Source organism: Anguilla anguilla, chromosome 2 (assembly GCF_013347855.1).
Source record: "Anguilla anguilla isolate fAngAng1 chromosome 2, fAngAng1.pri, whole genome shotgun sequence".
NCBI lineage: Eukaryota > Metazoa > Chordata > Actinopteri > Anguilliformes > Anguillidae > Anguilla > Anguilla anguilla.
In genome coordinates, this window is record NC_049202.1 from 48,234,277 (window position 1) to 48,255,712 (window position 21,436).

The 21,436-nt window shown below is 47.0% G+C and overlaps 1 protein-coding gene across 4 annotated transcripts in view; it reads left to right on the top strand.

Annotated features, from left to right (window-relative positions):
* The window catches only part of caskin1 (CASK interacting protein 1), an 86,933-nt gene that overhangs the window by 58,813 nt on the left and 6,684 nt on the right, over window positions 1-21,436 (top strand). Inside the window, exons 7-19 of one of the 4 annotated variants that reach the window (XM_035401258.1) lie at window positions 3,260-3,368; window positions 3,535-3,643; window positions 4,734-4,828; window positions 5,394-5,511; window positions 8,892-9,110; window positions 11,911-12,015; window positions 12,330-12,448; window positions 12,661-12,742; window positions 14,578-14,681; window positions 16,358-16,468; window positions 18,197-18,298; window positions 18,936-19,074; window positions 19,473-20,665. In XM_035401258.1, the coding sequence (XP_035257149.1) occupies window positions 3,260-3,368; window positions 3,535-3,643; window positions 4,734-4,828; window positions 5,394-5,511; window positions 8,892-9,110; window positions 11,911-12,015; window positions 12,330-12,448; window positions 12,661-12,742; window positions 14,578-14,681; window positions 16,358-16,468; window positions 18,197-18,298; window positions 18,936-19,074; window positions 19,473-20,665 (2,605 nt within the window). The remainder of the gene's footprint in view (window positions 1-3,259; window positions 3,369-3,534; window positions 3,644-4,733; window positions 4,829-5,393; window positions 5,512-8,891; window positions 9,111-11,910; window positions 12,016-12,329; window positions 12,449-12,660; window positions 12,743-14,577; window positions 14,682-16,357; window positions 16,469-18,196; window positions 18,299-18,935; window positions 19,075-19,472; window positions 20,666-21,436) is intronic. The other 3 variants (XM_035401267.1, XM_035401277.1, XM_035401286.1) reach the window with 3 other exon arrangements.

A 21,436-nucleotide genomic window follows, 5' to 3' on the forward strand; every position in this document is an offset into this window, starting at 1 on the left:
CCACAATAGGGAATTACGTAAAGAACAGGCTGGGCCGCTACTTGAGGCTGTGTTGCACGGCCAGACAAAGTGAGTTTGAGTCAAGTTCAGTATGACAGAGAACCATCACAACATTTCACTGAGGTACTGATATGAAGGGAAGTTTCCCAGCACACTCTGTGGCCTCTGCTTCTGCTTCCATTAGCACTGTTAAAAATCCTGATCAGCATTTACCTAATGAACACAGCCCTGCTGAAAAAGAACAGTGCTCGGTCACATGCATGAAACAAAGAGGCATTGGATAAAAATGAACTAGTTTCCTGTAAAGCATATATCACACATGCTTGAAATGCCAGGTCTTATAAGATAAGATTTTACACATATTATACCAAAGTTCAAATCCTTTTTCAAATTGGGCTGGATTACATGGCAAATAGGAAGGAAAAGACATAAGCACCAATAGTTACCTTCTGGAATCCTGTCAAGTAAAACAACCAGGGACATGATACCCCAGCTTTTATTTCACTTCTGTGTTTTTTTTATTAGGGGACACATAATAAAATAAAGCATTTCCTACCAATGCTAACTAAAAGCTAAGGTGTTTAGCATAGAGGTGTTTAGTCAGGTGGGCACACCAGAGCCCCACTCATATGGAGCATGTAGGTGTTCATGACGTAAATGTGCGCATGTCTTAGTGGTTTTGCTGTTTTCTTTGGCTGCAGGGGCACCAGAACAGGAACCCATAGCAACATTACCGAGAGCCCTGCCTCTGGGAGGGATGGGGGGCTCGCTCTGTTTAGCACACGTCCCAGTTCCCCACAGGAATCTTAAAGTGACTGCAGACGCTTCCTGTGTTGGCTGCGGTCCTGGCCCTCACGTGCGGCTCCTCGCTCCTGTGAAACACATGTAGCTGAGCCCAGTGCAAAGCACATCCTCCCCCTCAGGCTGAGGGCTGAGGGGTCGCTAACTGCGCTCTGCACTGTACTGTCTGAATGGGGAGGGCAGGCATAGGGGGTCACTGATGACTTGTGCGTGGACAAAGGAGATTTTCACCTGCCCGTCTGGACGAGAACAGATGTTCTGGTTGGGAGATATTGCTTTTGAGATAGAAATAAAGAGGGAGAGATAGTGAGGAAGGGATAAGGGAGTCTGGAACTACATAGGTGGGGGAGGGGTGAAAATTGAATTGGGAGGGGGTTGGGGGTTGGGGGTTGAATATAGAGAGAGACCTCTACTAGCAGCCTGCTAGTAGAAGTCATATCACCATACACTTCCTGGAGGAAATGGAAGAGGGATTTATACTTGCTGAGTAACATAAATCTAGCTAGCTCACTCTCTGCATCTGAGCTTCCCCTGTTCACGCCCCCTCCAAGCACTCATGCATGGGTTCACATGCACGCACGCATGCACACACGCACACACGCACGCACGCACACATACACACACATGCATGCACACACACACACACACAGAAACACACATGCATGCACACACACACACAAACACACATGCGCGTACACACACAAACACACACACACACACAGACAGCTCACATTCTCTACTCAAGCTCCTCTCCCTTGACGGACAGCCCTGTCACATAGCGGTGACACGCAACATTAATTAATCCTGGATTCTATCTCCGCTCGCGATAACGCGGCGCTGTGTGCCGATCGGCAGTGACCTGCGCTCGTAATTATAGTGAAGGGCACTGCTGTCCCCGCTCCCCCTGCCAGGGGTGCGGGGCGGACCCAACGCTCCACACACCACTGTGCAAAGGTGGAGCCACCTGTCTCCCCTAGGTCGCAGCCCACCGCAGGGCTATTACAGGGCTGCTAATTGTATACCTTATCCATTACAGTGGGAGTGGAGCTCACAATGTTGTGACACCAGCCACACATAAATTGATTGGAGCACCTCAGCCTGCCGATTAAGTTGCAGCATTAACTAACCTCTTACTCATTATGCAGAGTCTGGACGACTCCAGCACTCACAGCCGAGACCGTATGACCTCGGCTGTGTCTACAGATACAGCACCTGTAAGGGCACTGTGAGGGTAGTGTGAGCACAGTAGTCCCTCAGACACTCAGAGCTCAGTGCGAGCTTCCAAAATGTTTACCGTATTTCCCAAACAGACCTTTTATTGAAACAGATTCATTTTCTTTCTACAGTACCGTGAATAAAGGCTCCCCTATATCAGAAAGCCAGTCAGGAGTCTGAGAACAGCAGTCATTGCTCTACAGAGTGAAATGAATGTGGCAATTATGTAGCAGTAATGTACATTTTTCAGCCGTTTGCCAGTAATCACAGAAAGCACTGCCAGTGTATCCTGCTGGTATCCCTCTGCCTCTGTTTCAGTGCAACTTAACAAACTGGCTCCCTTTTTCGTTCCAAGATAAAAATAAGCATGAATACTGATGCACGGTGGGAGAGAGAAGGAAGGAGTGAGAAACACAGCGAGAGTGAGAGGGAGCACCTCTGGGTTTATATTACTGGTAACAGGAAAGGGAAGGAATTTCTCAAAGAGGAAAAGGCTGCCAGACCTTATTAAATCGTATTCTTTTACTAGTTTTTTTACAGTTCTTTCACCAGAGGTTGGGACTGCAGACTTCTCACTGAATAGAATAAGACTGCAAACCCTGCTAAGTCCTTGGTTTGTGTTGACAGGCATATGTGTGTGTGCAAAGTGGTGAAAATTTAATTTTAGCCCAAATAGATATCAGTACTGTACCGGACATGGACCTGTGTTTAAGTGAATCAAGGCTTGGGTGGCATCTTGAACTGCTGGAGTCTGTATTAAATTAGATTCCTGTGTCTGGAAAAGTGAAAGTAACTGGCTATCATTATACCATGTCACATGAAAAAGGATTAGGAAGGAACACACTGCAACAGCTGGTTCCTGTGTTTTGTTTGATAATTGGTGTTCCCAGACAGTTGGGAACTTTTGATCTAAATAGTAAAGCATGTGTAAAGAATCTTGCAGTTTAATTCAAGAGTAAAATATTTAACAGTGTTGGGTGGCCCCTTCAGAGATGGTATAAGGGATTGTATTGTGTTTCTGTTCATGTATTGGAGTGACATGTTATATGAAATGAATGAAAGCAAGTACTAATGAATCTGAATTAGCTCATTTTTATAATTTCTCTTTTTGTTTTGATTTGAGAGATGTGTCATTATCAATGAGTGACTGAAGGCCAGACCAGCACTGATTTTTAGCTGTGAAATCAATGCTGCCCCCCAGTGGTTAATGCACATTTTCCTCTCTTTTCTTTTATGTGCATAGGCTGCTTATCCAGGCTGGCATCGACATCAACCGGCAGACCAAGTCAGGCACTGCCCTGCACGAGGCGGCACTGTGTGGCAAAACTGAGGTGGTGCGGCTGCTGCTGGATGTGAGTGTTCCCTGCCCGAGAGTCAGGGGATATCTGGGCCAAGAGAGCCGTTAAACGCAACAGTCTTTTAGCGGCTGAGCAAGGGTCTGGAATGAGGAGCGCAAAGTGTTCTCTGGGCGCCTGACCTCTGTCCTTTGAACCTTGACCTTGTCACCTTTCTCTTCAGAGTGGCATCAACGCCGGAGTGAGGAACACTTACAGCCAGACAGCGCTGGACATTGTAAACCAGTTCACCACCACTCAGGCCAGCCGGGAGATCAAGCAGATGCTCCGGGGTGAGAGCGAGAGAAAGAGAGCGAGCACATTTCCTGTCTTTGCATGTTGTGCCCGGTTTTTCATAATTATGTTTTACCAAAAAAAATTCTGTTATCCTGTGTCACTTACGTGGATTTCAAAATAAAAAAAACTAGACATAACAAATATAAGAAAATAAATATTCAAACAAAAACATTCTGTTTAAACCGTACGTATCCTCAGTGCATGGTGTATATGTAACAGGAGTCTAGTCATGCCAGTGGCTCTGTGAATAATCCACCACTGTAGATCTTCTGATTATTTTGGTGAAGAAGATTTATAGAGAAATGACCTGCTACTGAAAATGATGGCACATGATTAAGAAACTCTAACTGCTACCTGCACCCCCTAACTTACAGCGATGCTGAGCCATTGTGCTCGCTGTCTAATAACATTTTGATACAGAAAACCTTTTTTAGATACAAAAACTATGAGAGTAAGAGAGAGAGGCAGAGAGGGAGAGTGTGTGAGAGAGAGCACGAGGGAGGGAGAGGGCGAGATAGAGAAAACAAGTAAATACTTCTCTGTCTTTTTTCCCACTTTTGTGTTTTAGACAAACTTTTAGTTTTATTGCAGTAAGCAGTGTGACTCCTTTTATGCCATTTTAATTACCACCGTAAAGTTAGCTGAAATTGTTTGTGTGCTATAGCAACACAAATGTTTGTTTAGAAATGTCAATAAATCCACTTGAACTGAAGTGAACTGATTTTAGAGGAAAGAGAAAAGTTGGCATGCGTGTTAAAGGGAGAACGAGAAAAGTGAGTCAGAGCTTCTATGTTTCTTGCCTTTTCCCTGCATCTTTGTTTTATTTGTGTCTATCCCACTCTTTCAGGGCACTGTATGGCTTTTTTTCATTGCCTCTTTTAAAGCCTAAGCATTTCCTTGTGTATAACGTGTAGAACATATTTGTGAAATATGTGTAAAATGTGTGTCTGTCAGTTTCCTAGTTTCCCTTTGTGCATAACTGTTTCCCTGCATCTCCCCTTGCACAGGAGTGAATGTTGTCCCCGTGGTGAGTGTTTTTTTTCTCTGATTCTCCCTGAGTGCAATGGATTCTGTGTCATTCTTTAGATGCCTCTGCAGCCCTGCAGGTCAGGGCCCTGAAGGATTACTGCAACAACTATGACCTGACCAGTCTGAACATAAAGGCAGGCGATGTCATCACGGTGAGGGTCTGCTCTAGCCCTAGCATTGCATTTACACTGCATTTATTTGGCAGACGCTTTTATCCAAAGCGGTGTACAGTAAGTGCATACCGAAGGTCATTGGAACAACTACATACACGGGTCCAATGAGGTACAGTTGTGGTCTAGCAGTCACAGCTGTTCTGCTGTTAAATGCTGTCCCGCTCGAGAGCTTAGTTTGTATGACCTCACACAAAAAAACAGAATCAAACAGTGGCTGATTAACACATGGACTGGGTACTTCAATATTGAAACATGACTAACAATATCCTCTGCTCTGTGCATGTGTGTGTGTGTGTGTGTGTGGAGTTATGTCAGATGAGTCACTCTCACACAGCAGCAGATTTCAGTACAGTAGTATGTTTACGATCTGTGTGGAGGGCAGTATTTATCCTTGCCCTCCACATAGGATTGCTGGTGAAGATGCCCTTTGAATTCAAAGACAGTATTTTGTTTTATTGCTTTGCCTTTAAGTCGTTTTTAATGGCCGGAGGCATTATGACTCATGTTGCTGTGATTGATAATGTTCTCTTCCCATTTCTTCAAGGTGCTGGAGCAACACCCTGATGGCCGGTGGAAGGGCTGTATCCATGACAACCGCACAGGAAATGACAGAGTGGGCTACTTCCCCTCCAACATGGTGGAGGTGATCAGCAAGAGGGCAGGTGTGCTGTCACATGACCTTGAAAAGCAGGGGTGTGGGGTGCTCTGTAGAGATGCAAAGCCCTCTTAAATCTACTAGCACAGAACAGAGACGATAGCTGTCAGATTCAAAGCTGAAGGTCAGACGAGATAAAGGGCTTTCCATCAAGGCCTTTTCAGGGGAAAAGGCCTCAGTCTCCAGTGACTTGATGACTCCAGCACAGAGCTTTGAGAACACAAGGCTGGGTTTGGGGAAGTGCAATGCTACAGTTTCATCTTAGACATAGGGGGAATATAGGATGCTTACTGCAAAGAGCACATCTTATTGTGCTCCTCATAACCTGTGGGGCAGAGGAGTCATGCGGTCAGGAGGCACAAGGCTAATGCTCCAGAGTGACATCATCCTCAATTGCGGGAACTGAGTGCTGCATGGCTGACACTGCGAGGCATGTTAAGGTGATCATGTGATGATGGCTGCTGAGGCTCCCATGAGGGGGGGGATGCGTGTTTGGGGAGTAGCCCGCACCCCCGGCGTGCAGAGAGCGAGGGCCACTGAAACAGAGCTGCCCCTCAGATGGCTGGGGAGTAGGTGGGGCCCCTGTGTTTCAGACCACCGTGTCCCCTGGCCGGCCGTGACGTGCCTGGCTGGCACCGTGGGTGGCATGACGTCCGGCCTCGGCTTGGCTCAGCTTGGCTCAACTCATGCTGCTGTACCCCGCTGGCGGAGACGGGCACAGCGCTGCCACACTGGCACACCAGGCTGATGCCTGCTGCCCCCACAGCCTGTTGGAATCGTCTATTCTATTGGTGGGCCGCTTTGTCAGGAAGGAGGTACTTGATGAAGATTAAATCAGGTAGAGGGGTGGGGAGCTTTTTTGTTTGATAAGCTGTGGTAGTAGTCTCCTTATGCCCGTGTATAAGGAGGTGTGTGTTTGACTTCGTAAGTGTTTTGGGCATTCAACAAAAAAGCTCCTGATGTCTGCCCCTACTCCCTCCTGAACTGAAATTGGCATCCAATAGAAAAGTCTTCCTAATGATGCATCCAACAGATTGTCTGGTCATAATGTCTTTAAGTGAAAATCAGCATCTTGTTCGGGAAAACGGAGAGAAACCAGGCCAGATAGCTTCCACCCTGAAAATCCCCATCAGTCTCTCGAACACCATTGGGGGGCTAGCACCATGCACAATGAATCACAGCCAGGGCTCACATTAGTAGTCCTTCTAGCAAACGCTCCGTACTAATGCTGCAGGGCCACACTGTCTTAAGTTAGCACCTTTTCCTTTTCTTAGCAAGTTGGTCATGGCTTTATATAGTCTCTCATCAGACCCTCCTCATTAGCATACATCACACCTCTCTGGAGAAGACAGCAGGAAACGTTTTTGATTATGCGGGACTCGGTTTCCTCCCTAAGTCTAGTTTTTGCTCAGATCTGCTTCCTGTTCTCGATATCCATATTTAGCGGAAACATATGGCATCGCAAGCTGTTTTGGATCACCACAGTCGAAATGCCTTGTTTGTGCTGTTGAAGCAAAGGAGAGTCGATGTGGTAATTTTCTGTCAGCCAGTCACTCATTGATTCTCGACTCTAATAGCTATTGCTAGGCAGCTGAACCATATCACAGTCTGGCTCTACATTTGTACGATATATGCTAGCTAGAGTCCCTGCTAGCTCTAACTGTGCCGGTTTAGTAATTTGAGACCTGGGCTCCTTGTCATATCTCAGGCCCCTGGTCACACGTTGCATGCAGAAAATCCTGAAAGCTCTCCAAAATCGGGAAGGATGCGCGTGAGGGTAGGCTCAGTGCAGTCTGCGTGGGTCTGCGTGGGTCTGTGGCGTGTAGCGACGGGTAGCAGCGTGTCAGAAACTCCAAATGCCACTCCAGTGATTTTAATTAACGCAGTCAGTGGGAAGCCAGCGGTTAGACAGCCAGTATTTCTGCACGCGGAGCAGCGACAGACAGACCCGGAGCGGCTGGCTTCAGACGTGCTCAGCATCGCTGGGAGGGAGGAAGAGTGAGCAATTACCGGGGCCCGGAATGGTGATTTTCCTTCCTCCACAGACCTGCCAGCGAGATGGAGGAGGCTGTTTACAGCACAGCGCAGCCCCCACACTCACCAAACCTGAGGGAGATCAATTAAGCACTGACTATGACAAATGCACCTCCCGTCCGACTCTGATTGGAAACTTTTCTGGCTCAAAAACGGAGGCAGGTGCTCTACCCTGAATGGATGCTCCACAGCTCAGCACGGATGATTTTTCACTGAGGAAATAGTTATCAATTTCTCATAATTTTGAAATTATAGAAAAGTTGAACGCATACACTTCTGACAACACATTTTTCAGCAGGTACTGCTATCCTTTTGGAGTGTTAATTGACAGGCTGCCCTGGGTGCTGAAGGAGCAGTGCCATAGGGTGGTTGTGCTACTCGTGGCTGAAGAATCTCTCGCTGTGTGTGGAGCGCAGTACCGTTAGGACAGAAGGCTTGGGCCTGGTTTCAGGGTCATTATTGTCTTTGATCTGTCTGTCCTCTGTCTCATTTGCACTTTCAACCATTCAAGCCATCTGTGTCTTCATCCCGTGCACCTGCTCAAAAATCACTGGCACACTGAATAGGCTTTTTCTTACACTGACTTTTCTCATAGACTTGTAATATCTTACTGCCCTCAGTACTATTTTATCATTCCCCTCAGCAAAATCTTCCCTTGACCAGTTTTAACTTACTTTCAGGTTTTCAGGTCTAAAATAGCGCAGTGTAATTTAGAGGAAGTATGGCTGCAGAATTCTGTTCAGAATTCTGAGAACGCCCAGCTGTTCTCACACGTAATTACAGAACTCTGCCTTTGAGATGGGAAAAAAACTGGTGTCGGTATTTTTGAGTATTTCAGCGGTGTGTAGTGCACGAGTCATATCACACACATTGCAGGGCTCTAGACCGAAGACTGCAGCCGACATCATTACACACGGTGGAGAGCAGACGGGTGCTCATCCACCTGAGACCACTGGAAAATTTAGCACCGGGTCCGTTGCTCACCCTAAACAGGAGTAATGAGCACATTCACCACCAGAATACAAACACGGAAATATACCAAGTACAGCCACATTTATGCCCTTCTCATTTTGTTGATTCTAATATATATATATATATATATATATATATGTGCACACATATATATATATATATATATATATATGTGTGTGAAAACACCACAACAATCACAATATATGGCGTGCCTTAGGAATGAGGAATGAGGAGAAAGAAAATGGTTCTACCTGTTGCTTCTTAAAGAATTTCAGTTGACTTCCTTATCCTTTGAGTTGTCTTTAATTTGTTGGTTTTGTGTTGCTTTAATTGGTTTCCCCTCTGCCCTTCTCTTATACATGTCTCTGTTGTCGTATCCAGGTTCATGGAACACAGTCATTTGTAGCCAACAGTATCAAACGATACAGCTCTGTGCGCCGGCGTGCGGCCCTGCCGCCGTGGTGAACGGGGACTCTTACCATCAGATCCATATCCTGCCGCCTCCTCCACCTCCGCCACCACATTCCCATCAGCCACTTTTCACTTCCTTTGGCTATAACAGGTCCCAGAGCACCTCAGAAGAGCTGCACTGTGCAAAAGGTACAGGCCCTGGCACTGCCTCTGCATTCCTTTATTTATTATTATTATTATTATTATTATTATTATTATTATTATTATTATTAAGTTGTTATTTGCCTGCTTTCACAAAACTTTAAGGAATGTGTTCATTATTTTTCTAATGATTGGATATGTCCACCAGATTAATGCAAGAAGCCCTTACTTTTGCCTTTGAGCGAATCCTTCCCAGTGTGTTTCGGTTAGGCAGAAAGAACATTCCTTTAAGTTTTCTGGAGGGGAGATATTATTTTTTTGAGCGTTTGTTTTTCTTTTTATGTGCTTAATTACATTTCTGTTTTGTTTTTCTTCAAGCAATCACAAATCTTATACACATAATATACACACTGAAAACAATATTCAGCTGTCAGCCATTGCTACATTAATTGCTACATTAAGTCAATGCTAAAATGCTTTTTACTTTGGCAAACAGAATGGACTGTGTTGATCAGGTTCTTCCAAGGTATTTTTGTTTCACTTTTTTGTTTTTGTTTTTCACTTTTGTTGAGATGTAAACCTGATTCCCAGTGTGACTAACTCAGATACACACCGGCACATCAAGCATTTAATCCAGCAAATGAGACCCCGAGCAAGAGATCTCTCTCAGATCACATAACTTATCTTTTTTATGCTGCATCTGTCACCCTAGCCAACAGCACTGTGTCAACACCTTGCTAGCACCAACACTAGATAAGGCTAGTTAAAAAAACAAAATCAAGCAGTAGCGCATCTTGTTCTTGCCGCAGTCCCTGCAGGTGATCTGTTAGAGTTTGTGACGAGTCTGTATGATGTGTCACTTCTGTCATTCTGTGCCTCTCTGCGTCTGTCCTCACTGCTCTATCTGCCCTCCCCCAGTACTGTCAACATTACCTCCATCATCATACGCTTTTACCTGTCAGTGTGCGTACGTATGTAGTTTTCCATAGTTATTCACCTCTCAATGTCTGGGAAATCAATTCCCCTCATACTTCCTGTCTTGGTGAAAGATGACAGCACGATTGTCCCTAACAGTCCCCTGAAGCGCCCCTTCTAAGTTAATGGGTGTATGGATTCCTCAGAATGTTTGCAATCTGATTCAGCAAGGCTTGTCTGCTCTGTGACATCTTACAGTTTTCAGATAATCTCATCAATTCAAAGAAATGGAAAGAGCTTCCCCTGCCACGGCTAACAAATCAGTTGATAATGTGTGCTCCACGACAACCCTGTCACCCTCTGGGCCTGGGTGAGACAAAGTGCCTACTCCCATCAGGCCAGAGTCAGCCTGAAGTACTTTCAGTTAGCGAGAGACCTCCACAGTTAAGACAGTGCCTAGGCTTTGGGCGCCTAATGGCAGTGAGCTATTAGCCGCCCGTGTTCATACAAAGAGCGGGCTATCCAAGGCTTCTTCCTGAGTTTAAGGATCAAAGCCTTTCTTCCAAGCTGCTGCAGTACCAACAGCTTAACCTCCTTTCCTTCCTTCAGATGCCAAGGTGCCTTTCTATCCTGGTTACTCTCAGTGCCTTTGACCAGCCAAGCTCAAATGCAGCAGCATCAGCACAAAATCAGATCCAGCTGACTGGAATTTGGTTACAGCACAAACCCCCCTCCATCTCCTTCCTTACCCACGCTCTATGCTTCTTTTCCTCATTTGTTTTTCATGGGCTTTGGTGCAGCCCATTCCTCAACTTGCCACTGGGATTAAATATTTCTTTAGAGGCATCGGCTCTCAATACCATAGTGTATAGGTGGGTGGGTGTTTGACACTGCCTCAAAAGATAACTCTTCCAAGCAGAAAAGGAGTTGAAAATACTGCTCTTTTAAGAACAAAAATGTCTGAAGACAAACACCACTTATAAAGCATTTTTTTCCCACAGAGGAAAGTCAAACAGTAGACATGAGCAAAGCAATATAGCCTTGTGGTGAAGGTAAGGTTGTGTATTAAATTCCTGTGTTAATATTGATGCAAACATACTCAGCTGTGTAATATTTATGTCTTGTGTTTCCAAGATTCCTGGCCATTTATAAACCACTAAACCTGCTCTTGTGGTTTATGAAGACCTTGTAATCTCTGTTGTAATATTTTGTTGTAATGCACAGCAGTTCATACTTAAATGTTTATATGTGTAATCATATGTATTTATACACACACACAGAATATGAATGTTTTATATATGTATGTTTAAATGCATATGTATGTACACAGATGTATATACATATTCAAAATCTGTGTACTATTGTATGTAAGTGTACCCACATATATTAGTCCCTTGTGAAAAAATAATTCTGCAAAATTTTGAGAGCTCTGCAAATGTGTAGCCTGAAATTCCTAATAATTTTCACTGTTTCTAAGGTAGAGCTGCTCAAAATACTTTTTATGTCAGTTGTCAAAGGACAATAAAATTTTATTCAGAATAACTTTTGTGAACTTTATGGTTGAAAGCATGACTCTATTGGTTGTATGTAGTTAATTTGCATGTTCTGAAGCGCAACACACTAAGTAAGCCCCACGAGCACTTATCCATGAACATTTTTTTCACAGGGGACTTGCAAACTATATGTTATATATGTGTAAGCACCTCAGTATTCGTGTTTGCACTGGTGTGAGGCCAGCTGTGTCCTGGTCAGCTTTGCACTGGTCGGACTGAGTCTGCTGCCAGGGATTTAGCGGGGGCAGCAGGTAGGCAGCGGCAATCTGAGGCGGAAGACTCCGGAACTCACCTGAGAGCCAGCTCCCCTAGCGCCCTCTCCCTCCCTCCCTGGGATGCTGCACCCCCCCGGGGTGTTAACACTAGTTTCTGTGTTGAAGGTTCCAGAGGCTCTGAGTCCAGCCCCCACGGCTCCCCCACCCCAGCCAGCGGCACCCAGGGCGGCGCCAGCGAGGAAATCTGGGTGCTGCGCAAGCCCTACGCAGGTAACCGCCGGACAGCCCCCTGTCCTGCTGGCGGAGCTGCCCCCACCGTGTCCATGACTTATCCCCGGTGGAGAGCTCTCCCACGGGGGACGGCGGCCCCTCCTCTCAGCAGTTAAGCCCATTGATCCCAATCCATCGCAGTCGGAGTGCCAGAGGAACAGCAGGCCGTGTCTGTGACAGTGTGATCTGCACCCCCCTCACTCACCTCTCACTCGCTGTGTCTGTGGCCCGTGTGCTGTCTGTCCGCTGCGTCCGGCGCGTTGCCGTGGAGGCCGGGCACGCGTGCGCTGACGCTGTGTGTGTTTGCGGCCCAGGTGGAGACCGCAGCAGCATGGGCAGCTCGGGCAGCGTGGCCAGCGCCCGGTCCTCGGGGAGTGGGCAGAGCGCTGGCACCAACGCGCACATCCTGCACGCCCAGGCGGAGGGCGTCAAGGTGAGGTCTCCACACCGAGGAGTGTGTCTAACGGGCGCCAGAGTGTGCGTCCCCAGACACTGAGAGATTAAGGAAGCGGCATTCTCAGTGCCTCAGTGACTCTGACTGATTACTGGGCCTGTAATCTCAGTGAATCCACGACTCCCTGCTTTTTCCAGTCTGGCTTCAGTGGTGTTTACTCTGATGGTGTCCTGCTGCTGTTTGTATTGCAGCTCCTGGCCACAGTGCTCTCTCAGTCTGCGAAGGCCAAGGAACACCTGCTGGAGCAGTCAAAATCTCTGGAGCAGTCCACAGGTACAGTACTTTAACAGGACACTTCTGATATATAGTAGTCACTGAGAACATTTCCAACTCCACGTATAGCATTAGTGCTGAAGCCCAAACTACAAACTGCCAAAATGCGTCTCTTATGACGTAAAGACTTGTTATCCATGCACTGCTTGAAACTAAATCGATTGTACAGGTAATTCAAATATATGGAAGAAGAAGATTTAGGTGCTTAGAGTGCTTTGACTAAAGCTTATTTTTAAAGCACTCTGTTTAAAAAGATATTGACTACGCTTCCCCAACTTTAAAAGTTTCTTAGGCTGTGGGCCTCAAGCCCAAATAAAATATTTTACTGAATAAAACCAGGTAATGCTGTACTGCTTCTAGGACTTTACACTTTTAAAGTTGTGGATTCTGGACAAATGGAGGCTATAAAAATTTAGGACTAGATGGGTCTGAGATTTGCTGATTTATTTTTGAGCAAGTAACTGTTGATTCGCTGAAAACCTGACTATATAAGTGGCTTATTGTGTAAGGTGTGGATGTTGCTGTTGTACCCTTGAACAAAGTTCTAAGGCTCATATAAATTATAGCAGTGTAAATGAACTATACATGAAATATATACCATGTATACTGCTAGCCACGTGTGCTGTTTGTGAAACAGTGATTCAGTGAATTACTGGGCCCCGGAATGTTTGCGCTCACGTATCTGTGATGTTTTGCTATTAACCAATTATTTTTACAATTGTAGCTGCACTTCATGTTCATATTTGTAAATTGTCCTTATGAGTGTTAATATTAATTCATTAATTACCATGTGCATGACGGGGGTCTGAAAATTGTGATTTTCTAGCGACTGAAAGTTAGCTCCTATCCTTACTGTCAACCCCCCATGACGTTATAGTGATACACACCTCTTAGCGTGACGCACCAGACACGGTTTCACACAAATTTTTTGTTCCATCCATCAATGCATCAATTATCTATATTCGCTTATCCTGGTCAGGGTGGCGGCGTGTTTCTTCCCTATTAAACAATAAAAATATTTAATCATTGTAGTATGTATCTTTACACTGGCTGGTTTTACTTGATCCACAGGGTGGTGCTAATGGAACTGAACAGGGCGGGCAGATATTTCAGATCTTTGAGTCATCAGTATTCCCTCAGCGTGGTACAAAGAGTACACATTTACAAAAGTAATGTATAGGCAGAAGTGAGATATATAGCCACAGGTAAAGGAAGGAATAGGCAGTGGTGCAGTATAATGGTTGGGGAACTGGCGCTCTATCTCAGAGGCTGCAGTGTTAATTTCTCAGTGCAGTACTCTTGTTGTACCCTGAGGAGGGTAATTTATCTGAATTTCTTTACAAAATAATGGCCTGTGTAAATTGGACTGGATTCTATGTGTGTGTGTGTGTGTGTGTGTGTGTGCATGCGTGCGTGTGTTTGTGTGTGTGTGTGTGTGTGTGTGTGTGTGTCCCTGTCACGGTCGCTCTGTATAAATACATGTAAAAATAATTCTACTACTATCTGGAATTGGCCTTAGCCTACCCATTGGTATTGATTATTCTATTAAGTAATTGCTTTGTTGTTAGGCAAGGAAAAGAAGGCAAGGAGCGACAAATGGTTCACAGGTAAAATTTCCCCCCATTTCCAGCTCAGTTCTCACCACTGTCAGCAGCCAAACATTATCATTGCAGTACATTTGCCGGCCGGTCAATGTGACATAATCAGATTTTTGACTGTAACTGGGTCAGGTTATTCCTCCAAGGGTCAGGAGTTGATGAGGTCTTCCACGATGCCAGTAAGGCATCTCAGTGCTTTGGTGTGGCTCTCTCCTGACGAGTGCCTGTCTCTCTCAGGCTCCTCCTCCCGCACCCCGAGTTCATCAAGCTGCCCCTACCATGAGCCGCCGTATGGGGAACCAGTGTCACAGCGGAAGGGGGAGGTGCTGCCTGATGGGAAGGTAAGCCCCGCCCAGGTAATCTCTGTCACGTCACCCCGTCACTGCCCCTCACTTCATTCTGCCAGCCGCCGGCACCGCCTCCAGCACACCGGGACTCCGCCCAAACACCGCCTCCTCTCACAGTCAGCCGTGTCTCTCCTGAGGGTGTTTGGGTGTGGCAGGTGACGGTGAGTGTGCAGCATTCTGCTAGGCGTGCACCTTCTCAGTCTCCAGGTCTCACTGAGGATTTCGATCAAGCTGTGTGGGGAAATTCATACTTATTTATTTATAGCTTCCATAATTTGATGCTTTGTTGCTTTATTTTTATTGTTTTGTTTTCAGCAAGTACCCGAAAATCGAAACATTCAACTTGACTAAATAATCTGAACAAATGACAAACAGCCATAGACACTATGGGTGCTTGTTTGATTTGTGCAGTGTTGCGCACAGTGGGTAAAGCCGTAGAGTGGCTGTGGTCTGCAGTAATTAATGATGTGCCATGAGTACACTGCTACTGTTTTTTAGAAACTGTCACAGAATGGTGGCAGTATGTTAGGGTTTTTCAATTATCGCTGAGCAAACGAATCCAGTGTCACCACGCTCTCAAGAGTTCTCTAGAGTATTATATCTCTCTGAATGAGTTCCCACAGTTCATTTCCTGCAAGGTTATGAAGAAGTTCAGACTGCTTTTGAGACCTAGCAATGATGAATATGGTCCTGGATTCAGCTGTACTAAACACCTGTGATGGAATGGATTTGCAAGAATTGCTTATGTGTGACAAGAAGGCCATTTTTCACCGGAGGGTTCCAGGGATCAATTTTATGAAGCTTGTAAAACCCTGAGCTTGTGAATCACTCGTCAGGAAGAGCTCATGGACATTTTCCTGTGCTGTCCCTCTGTCTGCCTGTCGTTCTGTCCACCTGCCTTTTCCATCCCTCCTCTCTCTCTCTCTTTTATTGCCATTACCATTCGTGCAAGGAGTGCTGTGGTGATTTTGACAAGACCTGCTTTGTATGCTGTACAAACATTGGGTAGCATTAGAGTAGCATTGCTTTGTCCAAGATTGCCCAAAGTTTTTGGGGCATCGCACTGGTACTATAGGGAAAATTTGGCTGCTCTTTGGAGCATTCAAGTGGAACTGTTTGGTTGAAATTGCCAAACATTTATATAATAGGTGAGCTATTTGCACATTAGTAAGGGTCATGTACTATATGTAAAAGACAAATGCCAGTTTAAATATATAGGGGCATATCAATCTTTCCGTGACCTCTGTGGTGTTTCATAGTTTCCGCTGCTGCCAGGTGCCATTATGTCTTCCACTTTCTACTGCTGCTATTCGATTGAAATGGATCAGAACCCCGCTTTCCTACAGCGCTATAGTGAGAGTGGCATCCACACCACAGTAGCCTGGCCGGGTAGTTTTCACTAAGCAGAGAGTCACTCTGCTCTGTGCTCTGGTGCAAGAAGCTTGAAACGAGCAGTTTCAGTTGAGCTAATCAAGTATCGGAGTGTTAGGCTTCAGGTGATGAATGCTGCAGCAGTGAGTCCTAAGCCTGAGTACAGTAGGCCCTGCTGCGTTGTGCCTGGACGCAGCCGGAAAGTGGAGTCTTGCGGACGCGCCCCTCACTAAACCCCAGAAGAGGTCTGGCCTCCAGGACAGAGACAGTGACGGAATGCCGCATATCTTTTCTTCTAGAGCTCAGAGGCTGTTATCCAATGGCTGAGCGAGTTTCAGCTGCAAGTCTACGCTCCAAACTTCATCAGCGCGGGCTATGACATTGCCACCATTAGCCGAATGACCCCCGAGGTAAGACCAACCCCCACCCCCCACCCCCACAGTGACCCTAAAACAATCCCAAAACAATCCCCCTACCCACCCCTGCTCACCCCATCAGCCAATCCCCTCAGTGTGCCCCCCGTGACCTCGTCATGTCCCTGAACTCTGACGGGTTCTGGCTGAGCCCCTCCCCCGTGTGTTGTGGGCGCTGCGGCCACTCGGTGAACGCGCAGACGGCCCTGCGCATGTCTGCATGGCTGGAGCCGCAGCAGCGCAGCTGCATGTCTCTGTGAGCTCATAGTGGGAGGGTCCTCAGGTCGGAGAACTTTGCCCTTCAGCTGTTCTTCAGTGCCACTGAGGTCCACCGATCTCTTGTTAGCCCCGTACCAGGCATCGACACACAGCTGTGTGGACATTTTGCTGTGTTTGCAAGCTTCTTTTTCCCCCGGGAAGAAAGAAATGGAGCCGTCAGTGTCGCGAGAGATCGTGCGGACGTCCCTCACAGCGCGTGCTCACCCCTCTCTCCCCACCACATGAAAGACATGACTCGCCCATTGACTCCATGGCTTGTGCGTGTTGTATCTGTGTACTGTACATGTGTGTTAGAGCCCACCTGAGCTCGCTGTACACTTGTGGGTCGGGGGGTGGGGAAGCACTGGGAGCATTCGCTTGCTGGTGAATGCCTGTCTGGTTTGCACTCACCGGCAGCTGATGCTTAATTAACTGAACGGAACCGGAATCGTTTCTGTGGTGAGACGGCGTGTTTGAAGGAGTGCTCACGGTGTTGTTTGTGTAGTCCGGTCAGGTGTTGACACTGATAATGCCATGCTTCCCTTTATCAGTGTCACATGCACCCCTGTTGTTGGCTCCTTGTTTGTGGAGTCTTGTGCTGCCCCCCCACCCCCCCACACCTGACACCCCCCCCCCACCCACCACCCCTCAACATTGTACTCATAGATCGTCACATGTGCCCCAGTCCACACTGTGGTATGTATAGCTGATGTCACAATCTGTGGTCTGGAGAGGTTACTCTGGGACACCTTCCATGCCCATGTTCACCATGTCTTTCCGGGCACCCCACAAAGTGGCATGCACCTTGCAGTGTCTCTCTGTTCGATTAGGGGCTCAATAGGAAGTTGACAATTAAATGGCCTGCCGCCTCGTGTTCGATTTTTCCTCTCTACTGCGATACTTTCTCTGCCTTTCGAAACAAACAGCACTTTATTTTCAAGCTCAGTTAATTTTCTTTTTTTCTGACGTGTCACCGTGTGTGTGCTGAATGCACCTTTGATTTGCAGGACTGCTAAATAACACCCAGAGCAGCTGAGTAGCTAGGTTTTCTGCAAGTGAAAGACGTTCATCACACTAATGTGAAAATGAAGAGAAGGGACCTGCGGACAGCACCCAGCCATCCACTATTTATTGTCCACTGGGTTTTGGGGTACTCTGAAAATGCTGCTGAATTATAGCAAATTTTGTTTCATTTCAGCCATTTTTATTGCACATTATGAAAACCATCCAAGCTTTTTTTTCAGTGACTGTCTGGTGTCTTTGTCCTGGTTCCCACAATATTTCTGTATGTGTGAGTGTGTGTGTGTGTTTATGTGCCTTTATGTGTGTGAGTGTGTGTGTTTATGTGCCTTTATGTGTATGTGTGTGTGAGCATGTTGGCTGTGTGTATATGTGTGCGAGTGTATAAATGTGTATGTGTGTGTGCGTGTTCATCTCTGATGTGGATAGTGCCTGTGTGTCTTACAGGACCTGACTGCTGTTGGGGTGACTAAGCCAGGACACCGTAAGAAGATGACCTCCGAGATTAACAAGCTGAGTGTCACGGAGTGGCTCCCGGACCAAAAGCCTGTGAGTGAAGTCCATTAAACTTGCCTTCACAATCATTTTGGGGTTAAAATAGTTATTTAGCCAGTTTGTGGTTACATTCACATCTTATACATGCACACACACACACACACACACACACACACATACCCAAATTTCATTTAGGATTGGTTAGAACATTTTTCTTCTTATGGTTTGTGTTTGTGTCCATGGGTCCTGGTTTTCCTGTGGCATATTTGTTCTTCTGAGAGCTGAGCGGCTGATGTTGCTGTTACCCTTCATCAGTCCCTCTGGGACTTCTGCCATAACAGTCACCATGTATCTGAGGGTTAACTGAACACAAAAATATGAGTGTTGTAAGAGTAATTTTCTGACACTGGCATAAACTGGCACTGACATAAAGCAATGCAGTTCAGCCTATAGATTATCCATCAGATCAATTATATTAGATGGTTACAAGGCTCCTTTTATATTGAAATACAAGCACAAGTCCAAAGGCTCTTTCAGGAGTCTAGTATCAGATGTCCACTAGGGGTCCCCACTTGGTTTTAACACAGGCGTGTCAGGAGATATTTTTGTTTTAGCTCTGTAAGATCTCTAAGCAAAGGTCAGGCCAAAGGCTGCTGTGGGGTTACAGTCTAAACATGTTTGTCTTCTGCAGGCAAACCTGGCAGAGTGGCTGTCTATGATTGGACTGACCCAGTATTACCAGATTCTGGTCCAAAATGGCTATGAGAATATCGACTTCATCACTGACATCACCTGGGAGGATTTACAGGAGATTGGAATTACAAAACTTGGTAAGAATACAGGACAGCAGCGGCAAACCCAACATTGGAGACTTATGGAAATAAGTATTAATAACACATTTCTGTTCTACTTTTTATTTATTAAGCAATGTGGTGAGAATACTCACAGAAGCAAGATTTATTTCCTTAGGAAAGTCTCTTTTCCTGTAATAATATGTCTCCTTCATCTCAGCCGTGTACCTGCTTCACCTAATGGGGAAATGGTTGATTTCCCAACTCTATCTTATCCAGGCTAGCTAGGCATTAGCATTTTGGACTAGAGGAACTTCAGTTTTGTGAGGATTAGCAATATCCTGTAACTTAGTGGATATGAGTAGTTCTGTGCCATAGCTTGTCCAGTTACTGTGTACTGCCTGTCCATGCCCATCCTCCCCCTCACCCTCCTCCAGGGCACCAGAAGAAGCTGATGCTGGCTGTGAAGAAGCTGGCAGAGATGCAAAAGGCATCAGAGGGGCGAGGCACTCTGCGCAAGAAGCCGCCCCCTGCCCAGGAAGTGATGGCCATCGAGAGCCCTCCCCACGACAGCGCCGAGTGCATGTCCCCCAAGATGAGCTCCTTCCAGGACAGCGAGCTAAGCAACGAGCTGCAGACGGCCATGAACCGCGGCGGGGAGGTGCAGGAGGGGGCGGAGGTCCGGCCGGGCGGGGGCCAGATGTCCCAGCGCATGCGCAGCATGCACGAAAACAGTCTCAGTAAGAGCCGGGATGGGGACGAAACCAGCGGCCCTCCAAGGAAGGAGGCCCGAACTGCGCGGCAGGGCAGCCACGCCCAGGGGCTGCAGAGGGCCAATGTCCCGCCTCCACTGGGCAAACCACGCCCAGCACCCTCCTACACCCCGCCACAGACTCCCACCAAGACCAAGCCATCCTCCCCGCAGACTATGGGGCCTCCACAGGCCTCTGCCAAGGTGAAGCCCACCCCACAGCTCCTGGCCCAGACAGAGCGGCCCATGTCCCCCCGCTCCATCCCACAGTCCCCCACACACAGAGGCTACGCCCACGCCGCGCCGCAGCACATGGAGAGCGTGGAGGGGCCACCGGCCCAGCAGCCGCCCGTCTCGGTGCCCCTGCTGTGCCTGCCCCCGGAGGGGGACGAGTACGAGGAGGACCAGGGCCTGCCCAAGAAGCGTGCGCACAGCCTGAGCCGCTACGCCGCGTTTGACGGCGAGCGGGAGCGTGATGAGCTCATGGTCCCCGACACCACCAAGTACGCCACCATGCAGGCCCGGGTCGGCCGCAGCAGCTCCGTCCGGGCCCAGTTGGACAAGAACGTCAACCGGAGCCAGTCCTTCGCCCTCCGGCCCAAGAAGAAGGGGCCCCCGCCCCCTCCGCCCAAGCGCTCCAGCTCCACCATCTCCAGCACCAACCTGGAGGATGAGGCCAGAGACGGGGGCGGAGGAGACCTGCTGGGGGTCACCTACCACGAGCGGCGCCGCGCCAGCGACTTGGGCGGCATGGTGGACACGGGCAGCGCGGGCAGCGTAAAGAGCATCGCGGCCATGCTGGAGATGTCCTCCATCGGGGGTGGGCCCAAGGCCCTGGCTTTTCAGAGGTCCCTGTGTGGCAGTGGCTGTTACCTGCAGGTAATGCTTCATTAGGCATTGAGTAGCATCAGTGCTCTTTATTTAAATATGTGGTTTGCAAAATATAAACCACATTGAGCCAAAAAAATTCTGTGGGGTAAATCAACAAAATTAAATATCGTCAGTAATTGATAGTGCCGTGTAAAAGTATTTGCCCCCTTCGTGATTTTGTCTATTGTTGCATATTTGTCACGCTGAATGGTTTCATATCTTTAGACAAAATGTCATATTAGACAAAGAGAACCCGAGTAAACACAGAACACATTTCTTTTATTATTATTTCATTTATTTAACAAAAAAGTTGTCAAACACCCATATCACCCGTGTGGAAAAATCAATTGCCCTCTTAAACTTAATTACTGGTTAATAACTTAATAACCACTTTTAGCAGCAATAGCTGCAACCAAACACATCCTATGATTGCAAATCAGTCTTTCACATTGTTGTGGAGGAATTTTGGCCCACTCTACTTTGCAGAACTGCTTTAATTCGGACAAATCGGTAGGGTTTTGAGCAAGAAATGTTCCTTTAAGGTCTTGCCACAGCATCTTTACTGGGCTTAAGTCAAGACTGTGACTAGGTCAATTAAAAACTTTAATTTAGTTTATTTTTGGCCATTCAGATGTGGATTCAGATCATTGTCTTGCTGCATGACCCAATTATGTTTCAGCTTCAGGTCGCAGACTGATTACCAGGCATTCTTCTTGAGAATTTTTTATGGTTCCTTCAATAATGGCATGCCGTCCAGGTCCCGGGGCAGAAAACTTTCCC